This window comes from Wasmannia auropunctata, unplaced genomic scaffold (genome assembly GCF_000956235.1).
Source record: "Wasmannia auropunctata unplaced genomic scaffold, wasmannia.A_1.0 LD336076.1, whole genome shotgun sequence".
Taxonomy (NCBI): Eukaryota; Metazoa; Arthropoda; class Insecta; order Hymenoptera; family Formicidae; genus Wasmannia; species Wasmannia auropunctata.
The window spans coordinates 3,267,621-3,292,198 of NW_012026814.1; the positions used below are offsets into that span (position 1 = coordinate 3,267,621).

Sequence of the window (24,578 nt, forward strand, 5' to 3'; positions counted from 1 at the left end):
TTTTTTTCCTTAACGAGGAAGGAGGAAAATTTTCAATTTTAATTTTATAATTAAAACTTGCTGTTAAAGTAAATTAAAAAATGTATAATTAATATTTGCTGTTGAAGTAAAATATATTATTCCCGTCTGTGTTATATTCATGAAAATAACAATCTCGAGAAATTTATTCGCTCCAATTTTTTTACTTCGTATTTCATTCGTTTGCAAACAGAAATGTCTGAAGGATGTCGGAATCTCGTGATATTTTTAAAGAGAGTTCCCATATATTGTAAAATATTTAAATTAAGATAATTGTTCACGATCGAACATCTATGGAATGCACGCAAACTTTTATTTGGAGCGGTCATTACCTCGATATATCTGCTGGGTCAGTGCAACTGACGTGTCTCGCTTCCCCTCATGAATAATTTGTTATGAAGAGCAAGCAAAAAAGAATATTTTTTTAAGCATATTAATTGCAAGGTTAATAAATATGAGTTACGGCGAGAATCGTATAAGCACTATAGGAACGATATAAACTGCATTCTGTATTACTGCCATGGAAAATTTAATTATTTAAGAGAATCTAATCCGCTTTATGCATTATTATGCGTTATTACCACATAATTGGCTTTGCTACTGCTGCGTAATATATTTACTAATATTGTTACATGGGGGGAAGGGCTGTTGTTACGTAACTCATATAATATCGACTCTTTTTATTATATAGTGCATTGCGTCCTGCACAATCGCTTTCATTTCGTTCCTGCTCTTTGCAGATCGATATCGTCGACCACCCTCGCGGTATAACCATGCACGAACATATGTTCCAAGGATAGTCTGCAGTCTGGTGATAGTCTATTATTGTAATGATAGGGAAGAGAATGCGTTTGAAAGTTCAGCGTTTCAGTCTGACACATAGCGTAATTTATGGATTATTTATAAAAGCAAAAATCAAGCGCGAAATCAATTATTATAATTATATTGATATATTTAAAATTTTCAATTAAATGTTTCGTAAAATATAAAAAATTGGTTTTCTTAATTATTTATTTGTTAAAACTTTGAATTTATTTTATATATAAAATTTTATATGTAATATTGTGGATTATTTATATAAACAAAAATCGAAATCAAGCAAAACTTTTAACGAGTATTTTATTTTATTTTATCGAGATCCATCGAATGCATTAAAAATATCATAATAATAAAAATATGTTTGTTTAGCATTGCACTTGCTATAATTGTCAACGTAAATATATTTTAAATGTGCAATTAATAAAGTATCTTGCATTTTGCAAGATACTTTATTAATTGCTTATTTAAAATTGGTTTTAGATTGGTTTTAGACAGTTAATTGTTTATTTGTTAAATTAAAATTATTGTTAAAACTATTTAAAAAATAGTCAGAAATCAACTGTAAGTTTAATCATCATCTCTGCGAAGAAATTTATACATATTGAAACATTTTATTACTTATACGTGCTTTTATACGAATCATATAGAAGACACGATCGTGTCATGACTCATGACGGAACGCGTTCGGTTTCATATTTAATTTAATAATTACTTTGTAATTTTTTGACTGTGCCGTAAATTTTTGACGACTTGTTTCGCCGCGTCGCTTATGTCGCTCCGTTTCGCGAACGTCATCGTCTCGATTGTTTCGATCGGTATTATCGTCGTCAAATCGTGAACGTACTTCGGCTCATCGAGATCGTAAGTGACGGATTGCAGTACGCGAAGGCAGAGCAACTGCATCTCCTCCGAAGACGCCTCATCATCCAAACAATGACTTAGCGCGTCTCCCACTCGTGACTCGAGCAGATATTCCAAGCCGGTCTTGTTCATGCTCACGTTGTACAGGATCATTAACATTAATCTGCAATCACGGTCGCACTTGAGATATCGTTAAAGTTACGTTCTTTTTTTTTTAAATGAAATAAAATGTTTGGGATATTGCGATATGTGGAAATTGAGAAGAGAGAGATAAGATAGCTGGAAAACGTTTACAGATGGAAATAGCTTTAGAGATACGCGACAAAGTAATTCTTTGAAGCTCGTGCGCATACCTTTTCAGTGATACCGTCCCGGGAGCCGGCGGCAATTCGGGCGTCAGTTTAATTAACTTTTGCACGAATTCCGTGCCGCTAGAATTTGTGATTAAAAATTGACGACCTTCCGGGCTCGCCGATATATTGCTGACGATGCCGAGTAGTCCCATTACAAATTGGTACTCAATGTTGCTCGTGGGAGGGAATACGCTTCTATAAGTATTAACGAATGCGCCGAAAGTCCCATTCACTAGCGACAAAAATTCTCCTATTTTATTCTGAAACTACGAAAGATTACGGGATTGAGGACCAATTTAGTTTGTAGATGAAATGAAATTTATATTAGATGTGAATTTCATTTATAAAACTAATTTAAGTGTCACATTCAGTTACATTTATAGAATAGTTAGGATATATTTAAAGAAGATACATTCTGAGGACTTATTTAACTATACATTTAATTGCATACTTTTGTGTTTAATCGAATATCCGTATGTATTTTCGTTACATAAAAAAAAACTTGCAATATTAGGGTCTCAAAAAGAAGAAAAAAAGTTATAAATATAAATTCGGAAATGAGTTGCTTTCGAGTTATAGTCACTTTTAATGTTAAAAAAAAATCATTATTTATTACGATTTTTTTAACATGAAGTGGCTATAACTCAGAAACAACTCATTTCCGGGCCTATGCTTATACAGTTTTTTTTCCCTTTTTTCCCGAATTACTTCAAGAAATAGTGCGGGCGAGTTTTCGGACACTCTGTGTACTTATATATTTGTAGATTTTATTCTCTTTGTCTTTCGTTAGATTTCGCATTTCGATAATGCAAGAAAATCACGCTATTTTACTTAATATTATTAACGTGTACTTACGTTTGATAACCAAGCGTCGACTATTTGCGGAAATCTAGAAGCACGCCATGTCAGATTACCTAATACTGCACCAAGGCTTGTGCAATAAGTACTCTGATTTAATATCTGCATGATAGCGAAGACACAAGCAAATTAACAAATGGTATTTTTTTTTTAATATAAATATTCTAAAAATATTTTATTTGCGACGTTTTCGGAGTAATGAACGAGCAAGAAGATATTTACGGGAAACGCGAGCGTAAGAAAACACGAACAAAATAGTGAACGTTGCTGGTAATAAAATTAATGGAAAAATGAGATAATAGCGTCCGCCGATATCGAGACAACAAAGTTTTACTTGATCTTTCAAACGTTCTATCTCCTTGAATGCCCCCTCTTTCTCTTTCGTTAGACGCTCGACTTGAGCACGCAACTCTTCGCATTTTGCTTCCAACGCTGCAATTTCTTTCACGTTATCTATAAATTAACCCGATATTTAATTTCCGTCACACGCAAAGATGTAACAAGATTTCGTGTGTATTACAAGATAAAGCATCGCATCTAATGAAAAATCAATTCGCGGTACCATTTTTCAACGTATTTAATATTTTATATTTTCGCGATATAAATCTTTTTTTTTTTTTGCAAAGAGTGCAACCTTTTGACGTGCTAACGGACGATATTGAGAATTTATCGAAAAGTGTATGTGTCTTCTCTCCATTCGTCTCCTCTTTGTGAGATACAGCTTTAAGATTGTCAGTGACAAAAATCTGCGGAATGTCGTCCATGAATTCGCGCAAGTTATGCTCGGTGGAGCTCAAAATTGTCTCCTTCAGGGAATTCTGAAAGGTTCGAAGTTTAATATCACAAATGAAAATTATATGCACAAGCGTTGTACAATAAACCATGTGAAAAAAATACGCACTAGAAGATCGCGTTCATTTTCTAAATTAAATTCGTCCATGTGCGTGCGTTCGCGTTACCGAGCAAGAATAACTATAGCCAATGCTCGTAATCGTTGTAAACAAATATTTTTCAGATTACTCGCGGAATTCCGCCGCAATATTGGCAAACACGTAACGTCACGATTTTAATGTTTGACGTCTCTGTAACCTAATTAATTTCGCGATTAATGGCAATTTTATACTGTTCGTTGTTTCTGTATATGGTATGCTATAATAGGAAATGTGAAATTATATTAATGGTATAAATGTTGATAAATATTGAGAATTACGAAAATTATATATAATGGGAACATACGTTTTACTTGGATGCCTCGCTTTATTCGAAGCAATAACTAATTCGCAGAATTTTTTTTCATCAGGGAATAATTTCACAAAAAATGACATTTGATTTTTAATATATCTTGGAAAAAATTATATCTTTAGCAATGCGCTTTAACTTCAATTGCATTGGGTTAACTTATCAGACAGATTATACGTGCGCAATCTCGTTAAAAAGAAGCACGAATGTGGTTATGTTATCTCGAGTTATACTTCGAATATAATAGTACGGGGTATACTTCTGATAGCATTTATAGGAAGAGAAGAAAATTGAATTATTTTTAATATTCGCCAATGCTTATTCAGGGAATCTATTATGATAAATTCACTTACTTTTGTGATTTTTACTAATTTCAATAATCGTAATAAGCTTTGATGGAATTCTATTATATTTATATAGAATTTTATATAATTTTATTTATTTTAGGCAATGTAAAAGAAAAAAATTAAAGAATAAAAATACACGCATATGTAAACTATATTCAAATACGTAACATCCAAGTATACGGTAAGTATAAAATTATAAAAAAAAATCTAAAATATAATTATGAAATTTAAAATAAATTTACATGTATTACATGTATTATACGCACAATTTCTATCGCGATATTTTATAATTATAATTCCAATGACACCTGAATAAAATAGTATTATATACATTGTATTACAGAACTCTTGGAATCATTTATTAATTATTCTTTATTTACCATTTGATCTTTATCACACTATTAATTTCATTCTTTTTAAAGCTATATGGAACGTCACATATATATTTGAGTATTTTTATCAAGAGATAAAAATGCGGAGTAAAATTTCTCCAAGTTATCTCCGAATAAGAGACGCTGAATTTAAAACCGATCGCAGAATCGCGCATGCCGTGCATGAGACCGTGCTGAATCACCGGCGACGATTCGCCGTGGCGTGGCTTCCGTTCGCCGCGATAAGATAGGGCTGACGACGACGCGCCTCGCGGCCGAACGCGCGCGCGCGCGCGCGCGTTGTGAACGCACCGTGTTGACGTAACGGCGTGGCACGGCGCGGTCGATTTCCCGCGTGGCCTGCATCGGATGAATTGCGGAACACGTGGCGTGCGTGCCCGCGCTGCGTGCCAGCGTGCCCTGTCCCGCGCTCGCGCGTCCCTCCCCCTACTTGGTACTACGATGCGCCAGAGCGGTATCAGGCGTAACCTCGCGACTTGTGGAAGTTTTATTATTTTTCACGGCGTCGCGGATATCTGCGGAGTGGAATCGACCGTTGGAGATCGCAGGGCACAGTAAGTAGCACGGTCCGCGAGTCCGTTCGCCCGTCGCGTACACGAGAAACGCGTTCCGCTCGGCAGCCCGACGCGAGAACGCACGCCGCGTACTTTTCCCGCGAATCGCCGCCGATCCCCACGATACGTTTACGTTTACGTATAGCCTTCGAACGGGCGGTTACGAAACTTACGCGGCACCCCGCGCTTTTTCGACCGCGTCGGAAATTCATCGCTCATTTATGTCCGTCGATGCTCCAGTGCGCGCGTCCGGAGCGACAAACGACCGTTTTTAAGCGTTAAATCTGGATTATACGTGTAGCGTTGATTTAATTATCTTGCTTTTCTAATTATACTGTGCGTTACATGGAATATAGGACCGTATACATATATACACATATACATATATCGCATATAATGTATACATAACATATGCACACGTTTATACAAATTGAGCTGATTGGGCTGGAAAAGCTTTAATTATCTAAACTAAATATTTGAACCAATTAATTAATAAACAATTTTAATTTAGTTTTGAGTTAAAACTTCTAAAATATATACACATAGGTCTCGCGACTCACACATATAAGTCTCACCATGAAGTTTACCGAGGGCGAAGAGGTTCTTGCTAAACATCCGAATACCTCCGAGTATTACAAAGGGAAGATTCTCAATGTCAGAGGCGATCGATACAGGATACAATTTGAAACAGGCATTCAGCACACGGTCAGAGAGACTGACATAAAGGTAATTTCTTAAGCAATTGATAAATGAGCATTGTCAAAAAGTACATTACGGAACGAATTTGAAGCTAAAATCCTGTTCTATATATATTCTTTTTGTATACCTACAGGCTGAGAGCAAAAGCAGCTCGACTAGAGCAAGCAGGAGAAAGAGCCCCTCGAGACAATCGCCTAGCAGGAAGTCGCCAAGTAGGCGATCGCCAGGAAGGCAGTCGGCCAGGTCGCCCGCAAGATCGCCAACGATGTCGTCCAGGAAATTACCTATTCGTAGCGCGCGTCTCGCCAAGATATCTCTATCTCGCATAGACGTCGAGGGCGGTTAGTATAGTAATAAGCACATTTGTCGCGCGCGTATTCTTATACTCATATGCAAATTCGTTCTCGTTGAATGACTAGACAAAACGACAAATCATAAAGGAGGCGACGCAAAGTCAGAGAGCTCGACTGAATCGTTGCCTCTGCAGCAACGCTTGAAGAGGGAAATGATAACAGTGACGCGCAGACCGACGCTTCTAAAGTCTGATCAGGATTATAGATCAATACTAACAAGAAGTATCGATAGAGCCGTCTCACTTCCGGCGGATAGGAAAAACTACGTACAAGATTATCCTCCGGGGGAAAAAGAGAGAGGATATTCAGTGCAAAGAGATCAAGTACGTTTTTTTATCATTTGTTATATTCCATCTTAAGCTTCACGATAGAGAACAATATTATTAATTATTAATAATCAATTATTTCAGGATTTGGGGAAACCCTTGTATGAAGGCGAAACATGGGATACGGTGGTGAAACGTGAGAAAGAGATAATCAGAGTCGACAAACCGCAGGAATGGGGCGGATGGATCGGGACATTTTTCCTCGTATTTATACTACCGATATCTGTAATCACACCACAACTCTTGTGCTCAAAAGGACAATGCAAGTCTGCGCTTGTAAAACTTTCTGCCGACGTGAAGTCTTATATAAATTTATACACACTGCTGTCTTACGCTGCATTTTTGGCATTATTGGCTTGTATTTCGATCATACCGATTGGGAAAAGCATAGATGGACAGCAGAGTAAACTTGGGAGACTCCAATATCGCGTAAATGGTACATACTTTTAATATTGCGTGCGACTCTTAATAACTTAATCATTACTATTGCCACTTTAATATTTTCCTAAAAATTTTTCAGGCTTTTTGTGCGCCATAGTGGCACTGTCAGGATTTCCTTTATGCATATATTTGAATATACCGATCAGTGATTACATCCTGAATAATGTTGTACAATTGTCAATCAGTGGCTGGATTGTGGGAACGATTTTAGCTCTGGGATTGTACATCAAGGCAGGACGAGGTCCAGTAACTAATCTGAATATATACGCCTCAACCAACAGCAAGATATATAATTTTTGGCAGGGCAGAGAGATTAATCCGCGAATTCGCGCTTTGGACGTTAAACTGCTGCTAATACGAGCTTCTCTCATCGGCACGGTAATTATTACTTTAAATTTCTATTTTCGCCGCAAGCGGATTATACAATATAAATTAATAATTTAATCGATATAATATAGCTTACAATTATATTCTCTATTTTGCAGTTGATCGCGAACACAGCCATTTTGATTAAGGTTGTTGGCGATGGAAAGAATCCAATTAATAAGCTTGATGTAGCTGCATTGTTAGCTTCCGTATTGCAGCTGGTTTATGTCGGATATGGATTAATATGCGAAGCTACTGTCTTCACGACTTTTACAGTAATGTACGAAGGTACTGGATACATGACGTGTGTTAGTCACTTGTTATACCCATTTTTGACGACTCTCACCGCAAGATTTTTATTCTATCAGAAGTAAGTTTAATTAACACACATAAAAATAAGTATCAACGTAATATTTTAATAATTTTTGTTTAATGTACTTTCAGGATAAAACTTAACTACTTTGCTGGCTTATCTATCTTGGGCTTTGTAATCGGATATGCTATCTATTTGATTAGTAATTTGCGGAAAAACGAGTTCAGAAAGAATCCAGTTTCGCCGAGAGTACCTTGTAAGCGTAAAAGTAAACTACATCTTTTCTTCTTTTTCATTTTTTTTTTGTCGAAAAAGCTCATGTTCGCTCTTGAAATTTATAGATTCGGAAACCATCCCGACGTCACGTGGAAAGAGGTTGATGTTTGCCGGCTTATGGGGTTATGTGAGACATCCCAATTATTTGGGTGACATTCTAATACAGTGGTCTATCGCGAGTATTGGCTGGGCATACGACATTCTGCCGTACTACATGGCGATCTGCTGCACGTTAGTGCTCGCTTACAGAGCCGTGAGAGACAATAAGCGCTGTCAGATGCGCTATGGATATGCATGGGAACAATATTGTTCGCGTGTGAAGTACATGATACTGAAGCCTGTATTTTAAGGCAACAGAACGCGTAGCGTGGTATTTTTCAATACCAAATTCTATATCAGAGTTTTATCGCAGAAGGTAACGCTCATTACATTTTATAGGATCTCTAATCTTGTGCATTTCATTATATTTTTATGAGATAGTGATATAGTAGAGTATTATGAAGTACACAAAAATGTAGAATTGGATAAGAGCCAAAAATATTTTGATAATATTGAGAGATTTCACATTGGAGAAAGAGAGAGATATATATATTTAAGTTCATATTATGAATCTCCATACATGTGATGAGAAGCGAACATGACGATGCTGCACGTTTTGATAAAGAGAGGAAAAACTTGTGTATTTTTAGGATAAGTATATATACATATATTTTACTTGTTAAGAGTATGTGCCTGTAATATCGAGCATTACAAACTTAAAAATACAAATTATGTAAGAAATTTTATACTTTTATATATTAGACATGCATAAGTGTACAATTCATCATATGATTATTACAGAGATTATTATAAGCAATTTCCTTAAAAGACATTCACTTTTTTTAAATAAAATATATTACAATCTATTTTCTTGTGTTTATCTTGTAATTTTAATGTAGAGCTGTTTTCGACATAGACTTGTAGTCATATTTTTGGACTCTATGAAGTCTATAATAGTTTACATATAGCCATATTTTTGGACTAGAAGTCTATATTAGGAGCCATATATGAAGCAATCTTACAGGATTGTTGCTCTAAATTTCTAAATTGAATTATATATAACAAGTTACTGTTAGGAGAAAGCCACAAGGCAAGAGAAAAGTGGTCACAAATATAAAAAAAAGAGATATTACTGTAACTTAAACATGTTAAACAGGATTTAAATATTAGGTGGATTGTTAATGATATAAAAATATGTAGTATATTTGTACACTTATTTTTTATTAAACTGCTCGTATATATACATGTACATCTAATTATTATAAAAACAATCACGTTAAATTGGATTGTTAAAAATATGTGCATTTGATCGATCCATTCGTCTGTAACATAATTGACAAACGAAAGTTTGGATATTCTTACCCTGTAAATCATTATATGTCTTAGCCAATAACCGTTAATAGAGAATCTCCTCTATTTTACATATGCCTCTGTCTAACAAATACTATTTACTTCTAAAAATAAAGATTTCTTGAAATTGCGTGTTTACGACTCATTGTAAAATAACGAAAGCAAAATTTCCGTATATCTGTAAATCTACTCGCGGTAGACGTGTGTTTAATTGCTCGGATAATTATACGTATTTATTCATTTATTTTTATAGAGCTATATTTATTTCTTAAAATTATATTTAGAAATCGTCGTTAAGCCACAAATGTACTGTCTCTACACAACACTCTTCAAACATTTTATTGCAGTTTTTAAGAAAAATACCTTTCAAGTTTAGTACGTAATGATATCTGATATAATCCATGCCTGCAAATATTGTATGACTTAAAAATGACAATTATGAAAATAACTATTATATAATATAATATATATTAGATAGAAAGAATGATGTTCTATTGCCAATCCGTTATATATTGTCAATGCTTCTACAAATCATTTATTATGCCGATCTTTAATAATCTCTTCTTTTCGATTTTATCAGTCGCTTTATTTGAACTTATAACTTGATCCGTTAATTTCGCACTTTTGACAGTGATCTTAAATCTATTTTGTGGAATTGAGGGCCGGAGAATCATTTTGCATAAGCGAGCCGACGATCATGAAAGTGAGCCAAGTCACAAATCTAAAAAAGAAAAAGAATATGTATTATATTATTTTATAAAGCTTTATGATAACAGAAAAAATTAACAGAATAGAAAAGTATTTTAGAAATTTTTTGTTAAATCATTAATATTTTTTTTATACACAAGGAATAGCTTTTAACAGATAAAAAAATTTTATTTAAAAAATAAAATATATAACTTGGATCACTTTTATCCTCACGGACGCAAATCTTATTCCGATACATTTTGTTTCTCGATATCACCGCAAATTTTGTTCACAAACGCTTATTGACCCTTCTCGTACGAACATGATAAAGCCATCATGTTTCATTAGGAACATATTGTCACTCATCCGTATTGCTTATCACTATATATATATATATTATATATATATATTTACTTTCTAATTAACGAAAATCTCATAAATCTCTGTTGGCACACACGAGTCCCCCGCCATTCTATTTTCTATCGATAAATGTTTCGTGGCAGTACTTTCGATTCAGTACTTTCATCACCTGCTGGTTCGGTGGACCTTCATCCCCGTGAAAAATATTGCACATCGTTCGATGGTCATGCTAGAAGACTTGAAAGGATCCTCCCGAATCGATTGGTCCTTTTTAGGCGCATACGAGGCCGAGCGAAATTCGGTTTTTAATATTCGTTCGCCGTTCAGAAAAAGTAGAAGATCCAGTACACGGCGTTAAACAGCATGAAGCTGACCGGGAAGATGATCCGCGAGTACTTGTCTATCACGTTCACGTCCTTGATCTTCGGCATTGATACACGTAACACGGAAGCTCCTCTGCGTAGAGCGTGTAACATCTGTAAAATCCGATTACAAATTTTAGACTGAAATGCATTTAAATGTAAAATTACAATTAAACTTAAACTTTAGGAGCAATGTATAAATTTACGAATGACTGGTAATTCTTTTCATTTTTTGCGATCTTACATAAATATTCTTTTTACAAAAATATGAAACGCAGAGATACAGCGAAAATGTTTAAAACATTCCTCGAGTGTTTTCTGTACAGTTCTGTACAGTTTGTCTAGGAAATTACAATTTTTTTTTTTTACCTTTGGTTTATGCGGTCTCGGACCTCTGTACCTGAGACCGCTGTTTCGACCGTGCGTGTTGTAAGCGGCGGTCCTGGAAATACGAAAACTCGGCGGAAATTTGGCCGGGTCGTGATCCCTTCCAGGTCCCAGTGTCGATGAAGCGCCGACTAGGCCCGACCTATTTCTAATGCTCGGCAGAGGCGACATTCTAAGATCCTGAAGCTCTATAATATCCGCGTCCGTGGAGCCAGGAAAAGGCGAACTGACTTTGCTCCCTGAAAAGAAATCGATTTAGTCGAACAAGCCAGAGAATAACATGAATTTAAAAAAATTATCGATCCGATATTCGACTAGGTTTTACCTGTCTTGGAAGATAGTATTTTTTTCTCGTCGGTCTCTTTCTTTTTGGTCTTCTTCTTCGCTCTGGCGCCCCAATACGTATAATTGACCGCCGCGTATTCCAGCAAAGCCGCGAACACGAAGACAAAGCACATCACCAGATAGATGTCGATGGCTTTCACGTAACTGATTCGTGGCAGTGAGCTTCTAACACCCGTCGATATTGTTGTCATCGTCAATACAGTCGTGATGCCTAAAATTATATATCTTATATTACTTGTAATGAGAAGAAAGTATTTTTCTAGCGACAATTTGTTAGAAGATAAAGATCGGAAAGCTAAAAACTTATTATTAAAAGGGAAGAGAGAGACGTAAAATTTTTATTAGTTCTAATTTAATGGAAATCTTATCTTAATCAATTTAACGGAATTATACATGTATTTTTTAAAGCGTACCGAGAGCTACTCTCGCGCTGGTAGCCTCGTGATTGATCCAGAAGCTGACCCAGCTGAGCATCACGATTAGTATACTTGGCAGGTACGTCTGAAAAACGAAATATCCGATGTTTCTCTGGAGCTTGAAGCTTAGCGAGAGCCTCTGGTAGATGCCCGTCGCCAGCTTCTCCTTTCGATCGTTGGTCTCGTAACCGATTATCGTAAATTGCGGCAATTCCGCCTCCTTGACCCCGTGAACAGGAGTTTCCTTCCAGTACATAACTACGTCGAGCACCGTGTATCCATCTGAGCATTCAAAACAGTGCAATTCAGAACAAGTTGCGGTTTATTGGAACTTCATACTCTTTCATTTATTCATGAATAATATGCAGTTTATATTAGATTCAATATTCTTTCATTGATTTGTCAAATTAATAATCTATATTCAAATAATTGCTATTTTTAAGTATATTCTAAACAAGAAAATTTAAATTAAAAGGAAAAATATTCTTAAAAAACTGACTTCTAGAATATTTATTTTTAAAATATAAAAATGAGCTGTGTCTCGTTTTTATCTTTTTATGTAGGAACAATATTTACGAGAAGGGAATGCTGATGGTATTCAAATGATCGATAGTAGACGCATATTCCAATACGTACAGCTTTCGATTTCGACCGTGCAATTCTGCGAGTCGAGGGGATAGTAATGCAGGTCCATCATGCAGGCCAGGGTCGTTGTGAATCTCATGCCGTATGTGATCGAGCCGTCGCCAGATAATCTAACGAGTTTGTTGCGCTCGGTGACGTCGTGCAAGAAGCTGCAATAAATTCGGCAAAATGATACGTTAAGGCAGAGCGTTGAGGGGAGAAAAGAATAAAAAGAAAAATATTTTTAAATAAAAATCTTTAAGAATAAAATAATGAACGAATGTTCAAAGGTTTTTTTTGAAACGTCATTATACAATTACCATCGCATCGATTTGTCATCGCACTTACCTATTTTTATCGTTGGCGAAAAACGTGTCCGGGACCCAAATCTTTTCCGCGAAGTCGCCACTTAACGTCAGGATCTCGTCCTCGTGCGAAAAGGCGAGTCTCTCGTCCTTCCAATATTGATTTAAGTACATCGTTATCGTGTAATCCTGGGATGCAAATGATTATTAACGTCGCTAATAGAACTTGTTGCAATTAATTGAAGTAAATTATATGAAACGTATGTAATATTAATTTGTTCCAATTGTTTTCAAGGGGAAGAGTGAAAAGTATAAAAGTAAAAATAGGATGCTCGAAAATTTCAACAGAACGACGCGATCATGGATTAGAGAGAAAAAAAAGAAACTTTGTCGAGCGCATGTCGATGATCGAACGCAGTTTATCCGAGCCCTGGGGAAACGAATCGATTTACGAATCGCGACGCGAATGTTATGAATGCCGGTGAGAGAACGAATTTTGTATTCTGACTTGTGCAATGCATGTGATATTCCGATACAAACGTCTCCAACGTAGCGCAAGCATCTGTCGATTTACATATATGTTACGAGATTCGGATAAATTACAATATAATTCGCAAGGTAATAATTTAATATATTTTTTTAAAATTTGACAAAATTAACTTTATATACCTATATTATTTGAAAATTAAATTTATATCAAAGCTATCAGAGTGTTACAGAAGTGGATCAAAATTAATGCTGCACCGAAAATAATTTTTAGTTATATTATATAAATATCTTTTTTAATTTTATTTACTCACCATATTGACTTCTGAGATTGCGTCAAAACTTGCGATGGTGAGATCCATCCCGACTCGCAACGGATCGCCTTTAAACAATAATCTGTTATTATTTTTTTAGTTACATAATATAACTTAAAAACGTGCGTTTTTCTCCTCTAAAAAATTTTTGTTAAGTGTACAATGTGTATGTAGAACAGCCAGGAAAGAAATATAGCTTAGAGTCTTCGTTTAAGCCATTGCAGATAATATCAGCAAATTATTTCCCTCGTTGCACGTTCGATTAAAAGTGCTGATTGCGATCATGCCTCTCGTTCAATGGCGTGGAAAACTTCATTAAAAGCTTTCTATATCGCCCTATCTTCGAGCTCTATTCTAAAATTTAATTCTATCAAATATGGCTCGAAACTCAAATGAGTTCCATTTGTAAAGCCCATTTCGATATATTTTTTTTAGTGTTATATTTGTAAGTTGTATTTTTATTAAGATTTTTGTATATAAAAATATATTATTAACATATAATTACAGAGAATAATTATTAAATAATAACTATAACAATAGAATAATTATTATTTAAAAATGCAATATTAATCACTTTTTACTATTTACTTTTTGATGTTTTCATTTTTTACTATTGAATGTTCTTTTAAATATACTGAACACATGAAATATTTTTTGTCGAAGTTAAAATAACTGTGATCTTGTGAAAAAGCTTAATTTTAAGATAATTTTTAACAAAACGCAAAGATCGATTCGGAGCTTACCACCAAAGTTCGGCCTTAATCGGATATCGTAGCCATCGAGTATCCTCGAAATTGTCTGCGTAACGTTCTCCAGCCTATCGGACATCCCGGTGCTCTCTAGAGAAGCCCTGTGAAGTGCGAAATTCCAAAAGCTGTCGATAGAGCTTAAAGCTGTTAAAATATCTTTACTAACGAGTACGTTGTTAAATCTGTCAAACGAATATTGGAACGATGGAATAGCTTTGGTATAGTCTCTTATAAATGGAATTCAATATTACATATCAATATTAATTAACGTGTTATAAATGTGTAATAGTGTATAATAATTAATATTATACGTGAATATCGGCAAGTTCCATCAGATCTATTTTTTAAATATATTAATTAACGTGTTATAGATTAGTATAATAATTAATATAATACGTGAATATCGGCAAGTTCCATCAGATCTACTTTTTAAATAAAAAGTTTTGCTTTTTGAAGTATGCTCCGAACATCTTCGGCATTCATTTTTATTATAAATATGGCCTAGTGAACAAAATCCGCATCCGAAAAAAGACGCATGTACGTTTCTTTTTGACACACAAAAATGAATCATTTATCCAAGGTTCGTTTAATACTTTTACAACATATAACAGTAAATTATATTTTTATATAAAATTCAAATAAGTGTCGTACATATGTGTAGATATATGTGTGACGTGATGTCAATGGCACAACGAAGATACACAATATAATCGAGGATTAAAACGATATCGAAATTAAAATACGTATTAAACACCGAAGAAAATCATGGATAGAAAGGAAATAATGGAGCGCCTCGGGAAATTACTTCCAATGTCCAATTCGGGCACTGTCGATCTGGTCTGGTCCATAGCGATCATTATACTCGCGATCATAATATTTTTCATTTTGAAAAAAAATTAGTGGACGTTGCGGGAGGAAGTGCTTCGTTGTCTCTTCTTAATTACTTAAAATTGCGGGAAGACCGCTTCGATTGTGTATGCGGCGTTGTTCAGAAAAAATTATCAGTTTCGTCTTTTGCCCGGAAAATGGAGCTTTGTTGTCTCTTCTCGTGTACAGCGGACTGATTGGAGCGCTAATTGCTCGAGCAATCGCCCATGTCGCACGTCGAGCTTAATTCAAGTATCTAATTATTTCCTTTTGTACCTAATTTCCTTTTATATTTATTTTTTATATACGTATATTTATATATATATATACATTAATTTTCTTTATTACATCCATATAACATTAATTAAGAATCGCAGCATTTTTTATTAAGATATTAATCTAAATTGCAATTTAAATTTTATAATTATTGTACTGAGAATGATTTTAAGAACAGTATGAAGTTCATTGAATGAACAGATCTATGTCTACTCTTTTAGAGAAATATCTGTAAAAAGATCTATAAAATATCTATAAAGATCTTAACTGTGCCACGTTGATTAAACTAGGCTTTATTAAATAATAAAACGCGTAGAGCTTCTATATACAGCTACAATTTTATTAAAATACATTACAGTGCTTTAGTTATATAGAGATTTCGAGAGAGAGAAAAAGGTTACATCTTTTTAATAATATATATTTTTAAAATTAGGTTTACATATATTTACATATCAATATGAAAATTTTATGTTTAGCAATTCAATCTTTTAATTTGGAATTTATATGCCGCGCTTATGAAAAAGCTTCTCTTATTACTTCTACCGGAGTGTGTGTCTAGGGATACGTAATCGAAACCGTACCCCTTGCGTATGCGTGTCACGTGTGCGCTACAATTGGAACACGGCGGGGAGGGAGGGGATGGAAGCATCAAGTTATCCCTCGTGATTTTCCACGACAGGGGCGAGGATTCGAGTGACGGTGCTCACCAGATGACACGATGACGCAGCTGCACGAGGAGGAGGACGATCAGCGGCAGCCCGCGCGGCGGCAGCATCCTGCCAATCGTCTTCGTTATCCGGCCGGGATCGCGTCAGTGTACGACGAGCGCGATGGAGAACGTCATCTCGCGGTATCCTCGCATCCCCTCGGCATCCCCGTGACCGGCTCGCTGCCGCCACCGCCGCCGTTCTGCAATCACAGTCGAAGAGAAGAGCGCCCGCCGCGACCCTTTCCGCCTGCCCGTCGCCACCCTTGACCCCGTAATACGGCCCTCCACGTGTGTACTCCCACACGCAATGTATTCTACGCAAGCACGCACACTCACGGAATTATTCCGCACGCGGGACAAACCCTACGTTAACATCCCCCGCGTCCGGTTTATGCGGCAGGGAGAGAAGAGTTAATCCCAGCGGATAAAAATTGAGGAAGACCCACGGAAGACTTATCCCCCCAACTTATCATAAAAATCCTACATGATTTTCATTCTCCGAGGAAACTTAATTAAATTTCATTTTAATTAAGAAAATATACACGAGTCGAATTTGATTCTCGTCTCGCTAACGAGGCAAAAACACGAGGCAAACAACAGGCGCTTGCGCTTCTAAACGTTGCACACTGACTTGCATTTTATCGCTGTCAGGTAACGAATTACATGATGTATTATCCTTTTCGGAAAAAGGAAAATGTAATGTAGAAGTTATTGCTTTTTACATTAATATTTTATCATTAACAATTTACGCTAATATTTTAATGCTGTCGCTAATTTTATGGCGTTAATGAGGAGAGCGAGAAAGTTGTGAAGTTCTTCCATTTGTGTCCTGTGGGATAATGGCGCTTTTTTTTCTGAAATTTCCGAATATGGAATATTAAGTCGATTAAAAACTAGGTGTGACTCCATTATCATGCGCGATTGATCCAGATTGAAAAGTTGAACTTAACGAAACGTGGACGGGCGCGATAAAGCGGTGCACGTATACAATACAGTAAAATAAGAATGAAATAAAATCGCGCATAACACGCTCTACATATCGCCTGTGATGTGCTTCAACCTCGCGCTTCATTCACCTCCTATTCAAAGATTGCGCACGTACGAAGCCGCACTTCGCCTCTACTAGACATGACATTCGCGTTACGACAAATAAAGAGAGAGCGCGTAAAATACATCCGACAATATTACGTACTTTTGATAAAGCCATTTCCCCGAGACACAATCAAGACGAAGAATATCTTGTTAGTCACGAAACTCCGTAACTCTATACTCCGTAAATAATGAAGGGACGACTTTTTCCCCAGCCTTAGGTTGGTTTTATTAATGCTCGAGTTTTAGATTGGCGACAGGAAATATTTCATGCACTCGACACCCTATGCAAGTACTCGAAAAAATTGCCAATATTGTATAAAATATTATTTTTCTCGCTGTATTACTTTATTAATTAGTCATTTATATTCTTTGTAAAATTAGACTGCATATAAAAATTTAAAAAATGCTGCCACACAAACAATAGAATCGTATAAATAATATTAATCGTGAATTAATAGGAACGAAAGCACACGATACATGCTGAGGGATTTAATTAATCTATTCCCTGTTTTCTAGCAAACTGTCTGTAATATGCCAGAAGATGGCAGGAAATTCGATTAGAAATTGCTAGCAAATTGGCATCAACTGCGTTCGCATTGAGATCGTGTTTTGCTGATATAAAGCCTACTGATATAACATGACAGCAAATTGGCGGCAGAAACCGAGCAAAATCTGTCAAACGCAGATTCTGCTCTATTTCTGCCGCCGATCTGCGTCAAACTGTTTAGCAAATATATCCAAAATCTGCTTGATTTTTGTCATTAATCTACCGTCATGTCTTGTTGACAAACTGTTATATTTCTGCCAGCATTCTAGCAACAGCATTGTATATATCCAGTGTCGGATCCTGTGTCAAATCCGTAGACTTTTTCTAAAATTTGTAACAAACACTTTGCAGAATCCATTCTCAACAATCAACTATCTTCACTTATTCATCTATATCATTTTTTTATTTGAATTAATTTGGGCAACAATCTATGGCATGTTTATAAATATTTCCAAAGAAACGAGGATTTAGGCTGCAACATCAGCTAAGTGAAATTGGAACTGCAAATAATTTCATGGAGAAACTAAATAAATTAATTTTATTTTAACTTATTTATTTTATCAAATAAATAAGTTCACACTTGAATTAATACATCTCTGCACTGAGAAAAAAAGTTATGTATAACTAAATGCGTTTTATTGACAGTTTTCTTTAGTTCAGTTACATGTTTTACTATGTTTGTGTTACTATGTTTTTAAACATGTATCAACATGATATTTTTATGAATTAACAAGTATTTTGTGTTAAATTAACACATAATTGTTTGACAGCCCATGACTGCCGTGTATAGTTGAATCAAGAAATATTTTTGATTATACACTTTTTTCTCTCAATGTGTACATGTATTAATTCTCTATGGTTCGCTGATAAATATACTTCTTTTGATATACTTCTTACAGATGTATATTACATGCACAGACAATAATTACCTGCTGCATCCGAGGAGAATCACGACACGCGCGATGATTTCATCGTCGATCCAACGGAGAGATACCGGAATGATTGTCACAGGCCGATTACCGCGTCGTTGACCGGGAATTATCACTCGCACGCACCTCGGTGGTCCATCGTCGATAGCTTTAAAATCGATCGGCCGCGCAGGATCGCGAGATCCTGAGATTCGACGGATCGTTATTATCGTTCATGGGGGGTTGCTGCTTGCACTGTTCGCCAGATTTCACCGGCTTATCACCTATCTCTCGCTCGACGCGATCGAACCCGCGGATCACTCGAACTCGCGAATCCGAACGCGCTGTCACGAGCGCGTCATCGATCGTCGCGCAGCATCACTCCCCGACTCGATGCCCACCGTCCACGTCCTCGTCCTCGTCCACGCCGTCGTCGTCGTCGTTGTCGTCGTCGTCGTCCTCGACGTCGAATAGAAACGCAGACGCGAGATATTCCTGTGCGCCACGAGCCTCGCGGAGGCTGCTGCCTTTCATCCCTCGGTAGCTAACGCGGATCCACTGTCGATTACTCTCTTCAGACCCTTTCTCACTCTCACTCATTCTCGCTCCCCTCTCTCACTTCCTCACCGTGAACGCATTCTCCCTCTCTCTTTCCATCCATCTCCGTCACTCGTTCACGCCGGAAATCATCCCCTTTACTCCTGCCAACGCGCGGTTCCCTCTCTCTGTCTCCCTATCACAATTCTCAACCCCCTTTTCTCTCGCTCTCGCGAATCCTCCCTCTTTCATGCTCTCATTTTCGCGGGTCCTCTGTCACTCTCGCTCGCATCCCCTTTTTCACGTGCGATTGCCCCGTTTATCCCTCTGCCCGTTTTCTCGTACTCTCTCTTCGATCTCTCTCTCTCTCTCTCTCTCTCTCTCTCTCCCTCTTCCCTCTTCTCTCGCTCTCTCGAATCGCCTTGATGCTACTCTCTTCCGCTCCTCCGGAGTCTCTCTTCGTCTTTCGTCACCGTCCCACAGGCTACCCCCGCGACTTGCCGTATGACTTGCGCAGGGCGCATGCACGGTACTTACTCTATCTCCGTATGTCGACCTAGTGACACACAGCCGGTGATCGGATTTTCAGAGCGAACCGATCGAAAATCTCCACCGTCATCGTCATCACCATCGTCATTACCATGACGATCATCACCGTCGTCTCCACCATCTTCGTTTTCCTTAACGCGAGAAAAATCATTAACTTTCTAGAGTAGTAACGCTATGAAAACGCCGAAGGCGATCGATGCTTATCTCGCGATATGCGGCAAGAACCGATCGGCTCTTCTTGATCGCTTTATGAGGAGAGCGCGGAAGCGCGTGATATATAAAAATAATGAAACTCGGTAGAAAAGACGACGATCCTTGTAAAGTAAATCACGTGTATTTTTCAGGTAATCCATTTCTTTGCAAATATTGTTTCGATAATAGAAATGATTCAATATTTGGAAAGAAGTTTGAAAAGATGCACAAATTCCCGAGCAGTTTTCGAGAGTCCTAAATTTTCTCAACACCTTAATGAGAGCAAGGTTTTCAAATGCGACCGCCTTAAAAATAAGAATAAAAGGCACGAGCGAGGATAAGATCAAATTAATGGACCCTCGACTAAGCATTAATGAAGATTCACCTCCGCGTCATATCGCACACGTTATCGCGACAAAGATATCCGATAAGTAAACTGTCGTGATTTGGGACACTTTACAGGAATATACAGAGTAATTTGCGAGCATCGTTAAGCGCAGATTCTTTATTTAAAATCACGACAAAGAATTCTCGGGGAAGTTTATTATTTATATCGCGGCGTTCCAATTTTTGATGATAAATGCCTTAATTTGCTTGGAATTAAAGTAAGGAACGAGAGTCAACGATTATATTCTCTCCATCTACCATTCTACCATCTCTGAAAATTAACTTAAAAATTATTAATAATTGCGAGTACACCCTTTCTCATCTCGGGGAATCTGCCTTCATAATTTTATGCGCCAGTCGCGAAACCCAGTAAATGGCGTCGTGTGGTGTGCCGCAATAGTGGTTAGATTTACAATCGATAAACAGCCTCCGCCGGCAGGATGGGTTCACTTACCTTCCAGCCTCGATAAGAATTTTCCTGTCGGCAACGCCGTCGCATGGTCGGAAATCATTTCAACGCCCGGCGTCCTGATAGACGCGTTTCGATCAGTTTCGCGAAGTCCGCGAGGAAACGCAAGCGAGAAATCACAGCATTCGTATCTCAGCAGCGGTCGTTCCCAAATCGAGGGATCCGAACTCGATTTCTATAAAACCAGAAACTTTCCTATTTAAAAGATGACATCTTTATTATTCTATTTTATTGTTTTAGCATATACATCGCCGAGAAAGAGGAGGAAATTATTAAATTATTTTTAAGAGCTTATTAAGTCGCAGTAGGTATTAAGTAGTTTATATTATTTTTAAGAGTGAAAATTATATTAAAAAATTCTGATTAAAAACTAAATCAAATTTCTTTAATGCAATGTATTTGTGATTAAACGAACGGCGCAGATTAGACGAACCTCTATCTCGTATATCTTTGGCGAAAATGACTAGTTGAACATAGAAGACCTTTTAGTCACAACGTATTTCATTTTCGTCTTCTTATCAGAGAGAGGTCGACGGTGAATTATACAAATGCCTTAACTGACAATGAGTGACAGTCGGGCAAATTCTGAGAACGCGACCACGGATTCGAAGAATCTAGCTGTTATCCATGTCGGTTGTCTACGAAGAAGACATATTTTCGAGAAATCATCGAATTAGCTCACGCACGTTGACAAGGATACATAATGCAATAGAAATACGAAGCAAGCGCTCGATCCAAGCGCGAAATAGCCTATTAGCGAAAATACGAAACACAATAATTTATCTTTAGTATCTGTGTCCTTGTAATTGGATCAGTATGTATATTGTTGGCCCAAACTCTTGTCCATATAAATTTTGCACCGTAAACGAAACCGATTCGTCTAAACGAAGCCTAGTTGAAACATGACACGATCAGAAGCACACACCTAGAAATTTCTGCTAATTAACGCGAGTTTAAATTTGGTAACCGTTTAAGTAGGAGTTTACCATGTGATTCGACGAGAGGTGACGTGCAAAAGCTCGTTGATTGCAGATATAATCTAAACACTCCCGAAATTACCAAATACGATTTAGCTCTCTTTTTCTCTTGACATCTCAAACATTTTAATAACACTGTACATAATAATCAGAGAAAACGTGCATTCACAAAATACGAACTGGTATACTTATTTCGATCAAAATACATCAGAATTCGAAAGACAGAATGTCGATGTAGATAAAAAAATGAGTTTGTACTGCCAAAAAGTCCAACGTGCAAAATCCTTCATACGCCAGTCGCCTGCAATTCAAAGGCTTTCGATTTTGATAAGGTCCCCATTCTTCATCAATTCCGGTTGATAAAAAAACTACACAATAAGTTGTACAAACTTTTTCGTTTATCATGAGCTTCGAAGTTATCTTCCGTATTTACGCGTATCGTATACGAATCATATGACGGCTACGACGAGGATTGTATTAATTAAAACGCAAATTATTCAGAGAGAGATCGCAAGTTCGTCGTGCGATAGCCACGCGGACACGCGTGGCGTTAAAGGATTTTAAGCGCAAATATAATATACGGACGGCGTGATTGCGGGACTTGCGCGTCGCGACGCTTGTAAGCCCGCGTCTTAGGGGGGTTCGCGGTAGGAAGATCCACGCGGCCGCCGCAATGGTCCGTCGCATCTCGTGGCGAGTGTTAAACTCATCGGGCATATCGATTCCACGAACGTGAAATTTCGACGAAACGGATCGCGATCGCGAGCGGATCACCGAGAGGATGACACCGAGCAACCTGCCGCTGTGAGTGAAATAATTGTTGTAAACTGGTCGCCGCGTAGCAAAAATTAATCGCGGAGTAGCGAGACGTTTCGATCACCCGTGCATTCTGCGTTTATCTTTATAATAATAATACGGTATTTATTTTATCAAACGTCATAGACGCGCGTGCTTCGCACGCGCTATTTGGCTTTTTAGTTTTTTTTAAATACTTTTTACACTTGCTTAAATGCACGCAATTAATATTACACTGTTATTAATACATTACTAACCACTCGATACGTACCGCACGTAACTGTCAAAATATGCGATGACAGCCGTTCGCGAAGTAAGCGCAGCGAGAGCGCCAATCGGCATCGCGGAAAAGAGGCAACAATAAACTTCGATACATTCGAATATCGATTTGCCTTTTTTAGAAGTGGAACGGCGCATTATCAGACAAAACGCTTCGTTTTGTTTATTCTTCGCTTTTTACGTTTCTACGGTGTTTAATGCTGTTAAGAATAAATAATAATAAATAGAATAAATGTGTATTGTTAAAAATTGTCCATAAACATATTAAGTGTAATTAGAATTAGAAATTTTATGTTGTATTTAAAATATGTAACGCTATCAAGCTATAACACGTTTTCTTTAAGACATCTTCTCATAATTACACGAAGAAACATTGGACAATTGAATGCAAAAAATAAATCAATTTCCATTATTTTTTTAATTTACGCATTTAATTTACGCTCGTTGTAGAGATTATTGTAATTACAATTTAACGCTGTTAAAAAATAATTATATATAATGTTCCTTGCGCCTGTATCGTTAAATTACAATCTGTCTGAATTTTGTTTTATTTTAGAAACTCGAATAACTTACAAAAATAAATGCTTTCTCAGATTGTACTTTCTCGGATACTCTATCTTTGTAGAGAGCTGTAACATCATCCATTGCACTGTTATTCAGGTCGATCTCGGCGTTATTTAATGCAACTTTTTATACGCGTTCGCGAGCGCTTTGCATACATCTTGAAATAATGAAAATTTCAATCGCCGCAATTTCAAAGCCGCTTCTGACGCATGAAACCCAAAGGTGCATCTTAAACAATTATTGGTATACGCATAGATTGCGCAACTCGTAAGAGCCTCTGAATGCTTCCAGAACATATTTCGAGGCGGCTTCCAAAGCATGATTTAATTACCTTTTGAATTTAATCGAGCGTATCTAGCGAGTTGTTACTCGTGCAAATACAAACGTCGAGAACATCCAGAGACCGCCGCCGCATTCTTTTGCGAGATACTCAACTGTAAAGCTTCCGCGTCATCTCAGTCGCAAATAATAACGATCTTGGAAATGATCTTCCAACGAGCGGCAAGATCTTTATCCTCAGCAAACAATTACAGAGATAAAATTACTAACTGGAGTGAGATGCGACGAAGTGAAAATCTATTCTCAAATAGAAATAACAACGTTCGGTGTAGCAATACGGATAGATGGTTTTGCAGAATTTATGTCTTTTAATTTTGCTTCAAGCTTGCTTCTTTTTTTTATACCACGTTGCATTCTCACTGTGTCAGTCTCATTTCACTGAAATATAAGAGAAGGCATTTATTAATTAAAGATATTTTGGCAACGTTTATTTATGATTGTTCACAAATTTA

The 24,578-nt window shown here is 36.9% G+C and overlaps 4 protein-coding genes and 1 long non-coding RNA gene across 7 annotated transcripts in view; 3 read left to right on the forward strand and 2 right to left on the reverse strand.

Moving 5' to 3' along the window:
- The window catches only part of LOC105449296 (gamma-aminobutyric acid receptor subunit alpha-1), a 116,843-nt gene that overhangs the window by 81,698 nt on the left and 10,567 nt on the right, over positions 1-24,578 (forward strand). The gene's annotated exons all lie outside the window — the stretch shown is intronic.
- LOC105449301 (heat shock factor 2-binding protein-like) lies at positions 1,374-4,349 on the reverse strand. Of its 3 annotated transcripts, none has more exons than XM_011688435.1 (7): positions 4,153-4,349; positions 3,811-3,998; positions 3,544-3,727; positions 3,244-3,362; positions 2,907-3,011; positions 2,052-2,317; positions 1,374-1,861 (listed from the first exon to the last, which is right to left on the reverse strand). In XM_011688435.1, exons 2-7 carry the CDS (start codon positions 3,847-3,849, stop codon positions 1,546-1,548), a joined length of 1,029 nt encoding a protein of 342 aa, XP_011686737.1. In that variant the 5' UTR covers positions 3,850-3,998; positions 4,153-4,349; the 3' UTR covers positions 1,374-1,545. The 3 variants fall into 3 exon arrangements, with proteins under 3 accessions (XP_011686737.1, XP_011686735.1, XP_011686736.1); XM_011688433.1 differs by having other exon boundaries at positions 4,146-4,349; XM_011688434.1 differs by having other exon boundaries at positions 3,811-4,058; positions 4,146-4,349.
- On the forward strand, positions 5,325-9,368 carry LOC105449300 (delta(14)-sterol reductase). Its single transcript, XM_011688431.1, has 9 exons — positions 5,325-5,441; positions 5,988-6,167; positions 6,274-6,481; positions 6,560-6,816; positions 6,904-7,255; positions 7,340-7,638; positions 7,746-7,996; positions 8,071-8,195; positions 8,281-9,368. Exons 2-9 carry the CDS (start codon positions 6,018-6,020, stop codon positions 8,562-8,564), a joined length of 1,926 nt encoding a protein of 641 aa, XP_011686733.1. The 5' UTR covers positions 5,325-5,441; positions 5,988-6,017; the 3' UTR covers positions 8,565-9,368.
- On the reverse strand, positions 9,164-17,960 carry LOC105449299 (gamma-aminobutyric acid receptor subunit beta-like). Its single transcript, XM_011688430.1, has 10 exons — positions 16,490-17,960; positions 14,634-14,740; positions 13,891-13,958; positions 13,134-13,279; positions 12,798-12,955; positions 12,159-12,443; positions 11,726-11,956; positions 11,383-11,639; positions 10,821-11,127; positions 9,164-10,325 (listed from the first exon to the last, which is right to left on the reverse strand). Exons 1-9 carry the CDS (start codon positions 16,555-16,557, stop codon positions 10,975-10,977), a joined length of 1,473 nt encoding a protein of 490 aa, XP_011686732.1. The 5' UTR covers positions 16,558-17,960; the 3' UTR covers positions 9,164-10,325; positions 10,821-10,974.
- On the forward strand, positions 15,120-17,028 carry LOC105449298. Its single transcript, XR_974328.1, has 3 exons — positions 15,120-15,219; positions 15,301-15,758; positions 16,462-17,028. It is a non-coding gene; the product is annotated as an uncharacterized LOC105449298 (long non-coding RNA).

Coding starts and splice junctions, on each gene's coding strand:
- LOC105449301 (XM_011688435.1), bottom strand. CDS start 3,849: ATGGACGAATTTAATTTAGAAAATGAACGCGATCTTCTA. Junction 3,728..3,810: donor AAAATGAACGCGATCTTCTA/GTGCGTATTTTT, acceptor CGAACCTTTCAG/AATTCCCTGAAGGAGACAAT. Junction 2,318..2,906: donor TCGACGCTTGGTTATCAAAC/GTAAGTACACGT, acceptor AATCTTTCGTAG/TTTCAGAATAAAATAGGAGA.
- LOC105449300 (XM_011688431.1), top strand. CDS start 6,018: ATGAAGTTTACCGAGGGCGAAGAGGTTCTTGCTAAACATCCGAATACC. Junction 6,168..6,273: donor TCAGAGAGACTGACATAAAG/GTAATTTCTTAA, acceptor GTATACCTACAG/GCTGAGAGCAAAAGCAGCTC. Junction 6,482..6,559: donor TCGCATAGACGTCGAGGGCG/GTTAGTATAGTA, acceptor TTGAATGACTAG/ACAAAACGACAAATCATAAA.
- LOC105449299 (XM_011688430.1), bottom strand. CDS start 16,557: ATGCTGCCGCCGCGCGGGCTGCCGCTGATCGTCCTCCTCCTCGTGCAG. Junction 14,741..16,489: donor CTGCGTCATCGTGTCATCTG/GTGAGCACCGTC, acceptor CGCACTTCACAG/GGCTTCTCTAGAGAGCACCG. Junction 12,956..13,133: donor TTCGCCAACGATAAAAATAG/GTAAGTGCGATG, acceptor AATTTATTGCAG/CTTCTTGCACGACGTCACCG.